The sequence below is a fragment of the Camelus bactrianus genome, chromosome 9 (assembly GCF_048773025.1).
Source record: "Camelus bactrianus isolate YW-2024 breed Bactrian camel chromosome 9, ASM4877302v1, whole genome shotgun sequence".
In the NCBI taxonomy this organism is placed as follows: Eukaryota; Metazoa; Chordata; class Mammalia; order Artiodactyla; family Camelidae; genus Camelus; species Camelus bactrianus.
This window is the reverse complement of record NC_133547.1, coordinates 10137819-10147359: the sequence shown is the minus strand read 5'-3', so window position 1 is coordinate 10147359 and position 9541 is coordinate 10137819. Positions and strand designations below refer to the sequence as shown.

General features: G+C 49.7%; 1 protein-coding gene across 1 annotated transcript; it reads right to left on the bottom strand.

Annotated features, from left to right (window-relative positions):
- Positions 1-4237: 4237 nt before the first annotated feature.
- LYPD3 (LY6/PLAUR domain containing 3) lies at positions 4238-8437 on the bottom strand. Its single transcript, XM_010946757.3, has 5 exons — positions 8258-8437; positions 7543-7674; positions 6593-6763; positions 6112-6273; positions 4238-5289 (listed from the first exon to the last, which is right to left on the bottom strand). The coding sequence occupies exons 1-5, from the start codon at positions 8343-8345 to the stop codon at positions 4799-4801; spliced, it is 1044 nt and encodes a 347-aa protein (XP_010945059.2). The 5' UTR covers positions 8346-8437; the 3' UTR covers positions 4238-4798.
- Positions 8438-9541: the final 1104 nt, after the last annotated feature.

The following is a 9541-nucleotide window of genomic DNA, read 5'->3' as shown; positions in this document are numbered from 1 at the left end:
GCTTAGTATGTACAAGGTCCTAGGTTCAATCCCCAGTACCTCCGTGAAAAATAAATAAATAAATAAATAAATAATTACCCCCCAAAAACCCCCCAAAATTTAAAAAAATATGAAATTATAAAAAATGCTCAAAAAAGGAAAAAAAAATTTTAAATGAATGTATATAGTATATTTCCATTTATACAAAGTTCTAAATCTTTAGATATTGAGCACTTGCAACATGGCTAGTGCATGGGGGGTGGGTTACAGCTTAGCAGTACAGCACATGCTTAGCACGCAGGAAGTCCTCGGTTCAAGCCCCAGGATCTCCATTAAAAAAATAATAATAATATAATAAAAGGAAAGAAACATGGCTAGTGCAAACTGAAATGTAATACAACCATAAAATACACGTGGGATTCCAAAGACTTCATACAACTCCCCCAAAATATCTCATTAATAATGCTTTCATATTGACTATATATTTAAATGATAATATTTGCATTAAAATATATTATTAAAATGAATTGTTTCTTCTCATTTTACTTTCTTTAATGTGGATACTAGAAAATTTTAAATTACATATGTAATTTAATTTGTCTTATAATATACTTCTGCTGGGCCACTTGGAAATAAAGTAAAAGAGGGACCACATGTAACAGGCCCACTCAGGGATTATCTGATTCTCTGGGGTAATAGGAATATGTCTTAGTATTTATTATTGATTAGGGACCAAACTCTATAAAGCTTAGATATTAACTTTGCAAATAATATGATGGATTGATAAGTTGCAAATGACTTTTGTCTGGCAAAGATGCAAATAATTTCTGATGGAATGATTTCTGCCCAGTAAACAATAAAGCCCCAGAAATTAAGGTTTTATCAGCCTGTAAGACAAGAATTAGGTTTTGAATCTCACTTATCAATCTTATTTCAGCATTCTTTCTTCCCTTGACTAAATATGCTTCCATCTCGCCTATATGTTTTTGAATCAACTGTCCCATCTTGCTGATTCCCTCTATTCTGAGCACTTACTACATGGCAGGCTCTGAACTTGACTTACCTTATCAAGTTAAGTCTCATAAGAGTCCTAAAGGTTGGAAATATTATTATCCCCATTTAAGAGATGAAGAAACTGAGGCTTAGAGAGAATTTCCTAGCTCACTCATAGTGAAACAGGGTACAGAGTAGTAACGGAGCTGGGATTTAAACTTGGGTTGTCTGACACGAGTCTGGCCTCTGAACCTCTATTTTACACTGTGTCTTTGTTATGAAGGAAACTGTCCCCCCTACCCAGTAAAGATATGTTGAAGTCCCAACCACCAAGACCTGTGAATGAGGCCTTATTTGGCAATAAGGTCTTTGCAGATTTAATCAAGTCAAGATGACTAATATCTAATACGACCTTATAAGAAGAGAGAAATTTGGACACAGACAGCGAGAATGCCACATGAAGAAGGAGGCGGTGATTGGAGCGAGGCACCTACAAGCCAAGGAACACCTGGGGCACCAGAAGCTGGAAGAGGCAAGGCAAGATCCTCCCCTAGAGGCTTTGAAGGGAGTATGGCCCTACCAACACCTTGATTTTGGACTTCGGGCCTCCTGAACTGTGAGACACCAAATGCCTGTTGTCTTAAGCCACCCAGTTTGTGGTACTTTGCCATGGCAGCCCCAGGAGAATAAGTCTCTGAAATGGACCACACAGGGTGGGTACATAGTGTGGAGATGAGTGAGGTACCCCCAGCAATAGGGGACCCATACCTGGAGGGCATCTTTCCTCTGTCTCTCATCTGTGTTTGCAAAATGCCCTGCTCCAACTCATAGGGCACCATATCAGGACAGACTGTGTCTTGGTCTCCCCAACCACAGCGGGGGCTTCTGGAAGTGAAAGCTTTATGGGCAGAAGGGATTACCTGGTGTCCTATCTAGCACACCCATCTGGGTTAGCTCCACTTTTCATTGTCTTAAAGTATGATAGTTACACTAAACTAACAGTAAACTGATCACAAGGCTAAAGATTACTGCCTGGTGGGAAACAGTCGGTTATTTCCTTCTGGATATTGACCAGTTCGGCATCCACTTATAAATTTATTTCAGCATTCCTGATCGCTGATATGCATGTGTACTTGGAGTTCTCCTTTGAACTGGCTGTAACATTTTATAGGTTCCCTCATTCATGAATGAGCTAAATAAAATCTCTGACATATGTTCATCTTGTATCTGTGTAAGAGCTATGATTTTACGTTTTAAAAAATAGTATCCTTCAACACCTGCTCCAGCTCTGAGACTGTACATCGTCTGCCACGCAGGCCTGAGCAGGAGGCAGGGGTTCAGGACACACTGGGGAGAGGCAAGAGAAGCCTTCATGCCAGAAGTCCTAGGGGAAATCCAAGAGTCTTTCCCTCAACCTTGGAATTTCTTCTAAAGATTAGAAAAAGCCCCCACGGAGTAGAGGTGATAAATTTCCAGCCTCAACACCCTCAGAAGCCCAGAAGTCCTCTTACACCACCAAGATGGTAAAAAAAATTGGCTCAGAGTTACCTGAAATCATGTAACATGCTGGTTATTAGGTCCAGCTTGTCAAAGCAAAAACTGCACGGGACAACATTAAACAGGCAAGAAGCCTTCGTTCAAGGGCATTGCAATAGAAGACAGAGGCCACAACTCAGTCTGAACTCAACTCAGCTCAAACAAAAGGCAGCTGGGTTTTTAAGAACCGGGGTAGGGGGTGGGGGTCTTAGGTCATTTGTGGTTGCTAATTGTCTTCACCCAAAGGAAAAGGAATCATTCTTGTATTTTGAGGACAAGAGGTAGCTTCACAACTTGGAGAAAGGCATCCACCAAAATCAGGCTTCTAAGGAGACTGGGAGATAGAAGTGCTATTGCCTTTGATATTTATATTTCAGAGAGATGGTTCCCAGGTCCGTGTGAAAGACATTTCCTGGGTTGTAAAACTGGTGAGAGGCTTTTAAAGAGATTTATATGCATCTCAAAAGGGCAGAGAAAGAATGTACAATGGTAAGTTTTCTAAAGTAAATGCACTAAGAAACAGGAGGTCGGGGCCACTGTGGATAGACCATCCGGATTCTGGAAGGGCTAGGGTGAGAAGGAAGTCAGTGGTTTAGAGGCAGGAACAAGTCCATCTAAAGTTTAGTTAAGCTGAGGGAAAAGTTACAGCCCCTTGGTCATGCTCTATACAGCTGGTCTGCTTGGGTTCAAATTCAGACTCCACTGCTTATTAGCTTGGTGACCTGGGGCAAGTTACTCAACCTCTCTGGGCCTGGTTTCCTCATCTTATAAAATGCAAATAATTTATACTTAATTCATAAGATGGTGGTGTAGATTAAATGTGTTAATCCAAGTACAGCACGTAAGCCAGTACCTGGCACATAATAAATATATTACTTGCTGTGGGTTAAGTTACTTTACCATCCCGAGCCTGGGTTTCTCCAATCATCCCATCCGAGAATTCACATGTAAAATTAAATGAAATAATGGCTGCAAATAACCTTAGCACAAGCCTGGCACCTGGTAAGACTCTTAAATGACTAACATTCCTGGAACTATAGTTACTATTACTGATATTTGTATTGTTTGTTGTTCAGGCTCTTATTCCGTATTTTGTTACTATAATCACTATTTACTATTATTTTATTTTATTATTACCTCACACTACCCCCTATTATTAATAGTAATATTGGCAATGTTATTATTATTATTTCACTATTCCCCACATCTGGTCCCCTCCCTCAAGCAGTCTCAAAGGCTGCCAGGGCCTCTCCTTCCTAAGCCAGGCTTTTCCTCCCTGGGCCTCTACGCCTTCATCTGATTGGAGGAGAGGCGGGTGGGGCTCAGGCCCCAAGTCTCCAACAGGAAGCAAAGACTGACAGCAGCACCTTACATCCCTCTGGACAGGTGGGACGCCGGGTCAGAGCCACTGAATGAGTCCTAAGAAACCAGACAGATGGCAAGGTGGGCGGGGCCTGGGGAGGTGTACAAACCTGTGAAACATGCATGGCTCCCAAGCATGGCTAAAAGCCCTATTCACCCCTCCATGCTGCTCAATGGTCTCATCCGGTCTCCCCCTCACCAGTGGGATCGTCCATAAGTGTGGCTCTACCTCAGAAGACAAAGGAGTTGAAAGCCAACATCCCCCAGGGCTGTGACTCGGGATCTCAGCTTCTTTATCTGCTAAAGGTCTTGACTTTCCCATCCTAGCCCAGTTTCAGGTTAGTGTAAGCAATGAGGTAAAAATTACTTCTTTAAAACACTATACAAAGTAAACGTTTATTGAAGCCTTTATGTGCCAGACATTGACCGCACAGAGGCCTAAGGTACAGTCCCTGCCCTTGAGGAGCTCACAGTCTAGAAAAGAAGACTCCAAAACGATTCCCACAAAGATGGAGGGGCAGGCGGCAGAGCCTTCAGAGGACGGAGCCATTTTGTCAGCCCGCCTCTCCTATTCCAGGTTGGCTGTGAAAAAGCGAATAGGAAGCTTAGCATCGTCTATCCTACCTTCCCTGGGACAACTGACTTCCCTCTGTCCTAGGCACCGAGAGGAGACCAAGGAAAGACAAAGATGAGGGGGATGCAATTGATGCCCTCAAAAAGCTAGGACACCCTGGCAGGATGTATACAACGGTGACTTTATTTCCCGAAGCCGCAAACCAGTGCAGCAGAAGCTGGGGGGGGGGGGGGGGGCGGAGGGGAGGAGACTGGGAGAACAGGGGCTGGGCCAGCCCAGTCCAGTGGTGAGAGAGGGAGTAATGGGAAGAGAGGGGACCCAGGGCCGAGGAAGTAGGACAAGAGGTGGAGAAGCTCAGAGTAGGATGCCAGCAGCCGCAGCCAACAGAAGAGCAACCCACCCCGCCGACGGAGCTGCAGAGCCTTTATTATGGGCCTCATCTTTTATAGGGTACTGCCCCATATTCCTACGGTCCTGGTGGCCACCGGCACCTCCAGCCGCTGGCACCTCTTCCCGGGAAGTCTCAGGTTTGACCTCTGGTGGAGAAGTCTGGCTGGTAGGGGCTGGGGTGGGTTTGGTAGTGGTGGTAGAGGTGGAGGTGGTTGGTGCTGGGGTAGAGGTAGTGACGGAGGTGGTTGGGGCCGCAGTGGTGGACCGAGGAGGGGGCAGCAGGACAAGGGGCGGGAATCGAGGAGAGAAGTAGGTCTTGTTGCGGAGGTCCGAGTTACAGCGGGACCCCTGGCAGCAGGAGCCGCTGAGCATGAACCCCGGGCCTGTCACCGAATCCCGGGTGCAGAACTCATCCTGGACGCAGCCCCGGACAGGCAAGGATACAGTCACATTAGCTGCAGGAGGGAGACACCGGTAGGTCCATGATTGGAGGGAGGGCACAGCCAGAATGAAACTTAGGGGCAAGACAAGAGCAAGAACCCCCAAAACTGAGGACAGAAGGGCTCTTCATCCAATAATCCAAAAGTCTCAGTTCAGGCCCCACTTTGAAAAACACCGTCTTACTGTCTTTGGTGCATGGTGGACCACATTTCCCACAGTACTTTGAGAGGAAAAATGTGTAGGCTGAACTACAAGTCCCACAATGCCTTGGAAGAAAAGTTTGGACTGGGATACACTTCTCCAAAGAGCACTGCCCCACTCCTCCCCTTCTCCCGCCAAAATTCAGTCAGAGTCAGAACTACATCTCCCATAATACACCTGGCAGACGATGGCATTCGAAGACCATCTCCCATGGTTCCCTGAGGCTGAGGACAGGAGGCTAAACGGCGTTTCACCTAATACTCTGGGACATGTGGCGACCCTAACCCCTTCGGTTTTAAGGAGTCAGAAATAGATTCCCCACGATACTGGGCAGAAGCTTGGAGGCTTAAATACGTTTCCCATTGTACGTCCTCCCAATTCTGCACTGGACAGGCCTCCATGGAAATTAATTTCTCCCAAAACTCTAGGACAAAAGCATTCCTATTTCCGCGCTGTTTTGGGGAGAGGGCTGCATTTCTCACTATGCTTTAGGACAAGCCAAGAACGTAGGCCTACAGTTCCCAGAATGCACCAGAGTTGGGGGAACTCTTTGGGTAAAGAGCTATCTGCCGCCCATGAGGCCTCAAAAAGGCTACAACAACCCTTGCAGACCCAGCGCTCCAGAGCTCGCTCACCTGCAGTCAATGTGACGTTGCCGTCGAAACAGCCCTTGTAGCCGTGGTCGCTGGCGTTGTAGCAGCTCACAACAGGTGGCGCCGTACCCTGGCACGCCTCGCGGCTCAGCCCCACGCAGCTGTAGCACTCGACGCCGTTGGGCTCGTAGGCACTCTCATTGCCTGCGAGGGGAGCGAGGAGGAAGGAGGAGGTCGAGGGGGTTCAGGAGGCACAGCTCTACTCGCCGTCCCTGTAGCCGAAGGCTCTGACCCTCGACGTACAATCAGCTCAGCCTCTGGCCCCGCCCTGTACAGTGGCCCCGCCCATTGATCATAGCCCCGCCCCTAGCAGCTCCGTACGTCAACAATAAAGTCCCGCCCCCTGCCTCGAGGCCCCGCCCCCAACCCGCGCTGCGTGCTCCCCTTCCAGCTTGTGACCGCCCCTAGCCGCCCAGCCCCGATGTGGCTCCGCCTCTGGGCCTACGGCCCCGCGTCCACCGACCTGCAGGGTTGAGCGCTCTCGAGGTGAGGTTGAGCTTGGCGTTGCAGCGGTCCTGGGAGCACTGCTGCAGCTGGATGAAGGCCAGAAGCCCATGAAGGTCCAGTCCGCGGTCATTCTTGCCGGGCAGTCCCGAACCGCAGCCCCGCACTGCCACCGAGAATTGCCCGTGGACTGTAGAGAGGGGAGAAGGCGGGGTCAGAGGGCCGGGGCCTCTGGGCGGGGCCTCGAATGGACCAGAACGAGAGGATAGACCCGCAAGTGTAGCAGAGCTGGGGCCTCAGAAAAAGCCGCTCCGAAGGGACATCCTACAGACCGAGGGGCGGAACCTCAAAGAGCGGAGTGCGAGGTGAGAGACAGGAAGAGAAACACGGGACACAATCGACGCGGGACGGCCAAGAGTGGAGCTAGGACGGGGCACGACCATAGAGGGGCAGAACCGCAGAAAGCAACATCAGAAGAGACTGAGACTGACAAAAAAGGCACGGGATCAGAGACAGATAGGGACTTCTAGGAGCTGTGGCCTCAGACAGGGGCGGGTCAGAGGGGCGGAGCCTCAGCCTAGGGACCCTAGGAGAAGACCCCTCTAGGGATCTGCAATACCAAAGACCCCCTTGAATATGGGAAGCTGGATTGATGGGGAGAGGATTCTGGCAGGGACAGAAGAGGGCAGGGAGATCTCAATGGTGCAGGGAAAATGGATAGGGTGTGCCCTTGAAGGAAACGAGGTCCCAGATCTGGGTACTCCCAGTTCACCCCACCTGTTCGCAACTCTCCTCACCGCTTTAAGCCCTAATAGTGTGTTGAAGGGCTCAGTCCAGGCTGAAAGGGAGGAATCAGGCTGCATTGTGTGGGGTGTGGCCAAATTCAGAGGGAGGAACGGTACTATAAGGAGGCGGGGCGCGGATGGAAGAGCGTGAAGGGTTACGAAGAGACCCCGAGAACCCACTCACTAGTCTCCACCGCCCCTACGGCCTCGGTGCATACGTCCACGCCCGGCGGGCACTTCACGGTCTTGGTCTTCTGCGGAGAGCATCCGTCATCTGCTTTCTGCACGCAGCTGTAACACTCCAGGGCCTGCACTCCTGAGGGTGCAGGGACCGGTAGAACTGAGCGATCCTTACTGAAGCCTCTTCCCCCAAAGGAGAAATAGTCCTTCCCACTCCCTCTGTCTCTGTACAATCCTACTGCACACCCTTTTCCAGGGCAGGGGTAAGAAAAACCTCCCCACAAATCTGAGGCCATGAGATACATTGTGTCCCTTTCCTTCAAACCCCCTCTGTCTACAGTGGAAGCATCTTTTCCAGAGCTTCCTATGCCCAAGGTGGAGGAACCCCTGCCATGGATGAAGGGGCTCCTTCCAACAGTGTTCCACTCAGGATGGGAGAATTTTACCCACAGTCAGATCGGCTCAGTGAGTGATCCCTTCCCACAGCGCTCAGGATGGAAGAAATTTTCCCACAGCACCCCGGGGCAGGAATCCTTCCCACAGCCCCCCCGGCCGGAGAAGCCGATCTTTCCCACAGCCGGTCTGCTCAGGGTGAAAGAACTTTTCCCACAGCCCCCTCTGCTCAGGATTGGAGATCCTTCTCACAGCCCTGTCTGCAGGGGGTGGGGGAACTCTCCTCCCTAGAGCTCCCACTCAAACTTTCCCAGCAGCAGACTCACCTTCTCGAAGCAGCAGTGGCAGCAGCAGCAGCAGCCAGCCTGTAGTCCAGATCACTGCCCGGGTGCCTGCTTTCCTGGTGGGGCCCATGGTTCCGACCTGCTCTCTCGGCTTCCCCCCTAGGTGTGCCGCCTCCCAACCCTGGCCCTCTTACCTGAGCCCAAGATGAGTAACCTCCCCGCAGGCAACCCTGGCCTTGCCCAACCAGGCCAAATCAGCGTCCGCTGTGGGGTGCGACACCCGCCCCTGGGTGCGTCACCCACAGCTGCCAAGGAGGGAAAGGGCGGGATTCAAGGTTCCCTGGCAGTTCCCAGGAGAAAGTCTGTGTGTTTGGGGTGGGAGGGGGGAGAGGGGAGAGTACTGAGGCTCACAGAGAGGGTCTACTCCATACCTAGCATTCAGTAAATACTGAATGGGTGCCTGCAGCATGCCAGCTTTGAGCTGAGTGATGCTGGAGACTAAGACAGAACCAGCACCTGTCCTCACAGAGCTCACAGTCTGATGGGGGAGACAGATATTAATCAAATAATCATACAGATTGTTATTTATGAGGACAATGAAGGAAGAAGTGTAGGGAGCTACAGAATGGTGTGGAGTCTAGAAGTGGGGGCTGGTGGGTGAAGCTTCCCTAAGGGTGTAAATGGAGTTGCCTTAGGGTCTCAAAGACTTGAAGGTTTAGTCCGTGAGGCTGGTGGGGAATGGGAGGGGCAGATCCCATTAGCAAGCAGAGGGAGCAGCCTGTGCAAAGACCTCTGTGGGAAGTAGCATGGACCATTCAAAATACAGAAAAGAGCAGTATGCCTGGAGCTCAGAAGGTGAGAAGAAAGAGGTGGAAAATGAGGCAGAAGAGCCAGGCAGGGGCGAGATCATTCGGGGCATCACAGGCCCTGAGAAGAGATTTAAATTAATTCTGAGAAAGATGGAGAATGTTTCAGGGGGTATAAATAATCTGGGGGATACAATCAGATTTGCTTTTTAGTCTATAAGTCTGGCAAGTGATGCAAAAACTGGTCAAGAGATGAAAAGGAAAGAGGGAAGAGTGGTTCCCTAATCCCATGGAATTACATGGCCATGAAGACAGACCAACTACTGGTCTGGGCAGCAACGTGAGTCTCGTAATTCTATGTTGAGTTTGGGAGACCTTAAACAAATAAAAGATAGCATGTGACTCCATTCCTATGTCTAGAACAGACAAAACTAATCAGTGGTGAGAGAAATCAAAACAGTGGTTACTTTGGGGAGGGCACTGCCCCGGAGTGAAAGTAAGGAGACCCCACTATCTTCAT

What these genes read in the sequence shown, in the direction of transcription:
- LYPD3 (XM_010946757.3), bottom strand. Translation starts at nt 8,345, where the DNA reads ATGGGCCCCACCAGGAAAGCAGGCACCCGGGCAGTGATCTGGACTACA. An exon ending in GAGAGCGCTCAACCCTGCAG is followed by an intron (nt 6,274 to 6,592) that starts GTCGGTGGACGC and finishes CTCCCCTCGCAG; the next exon opens with GCAATGAGAGTGCCTACGAG. An exon ending in CAACGTCACATTGACTGCAG is followed by an intron (nt 5,290 to 6,111) that starts GTGAGCGAGCTC and finishes TCCCTCCTGCAG; the next exon opens with CTAATGTGACTGTATCCTTG.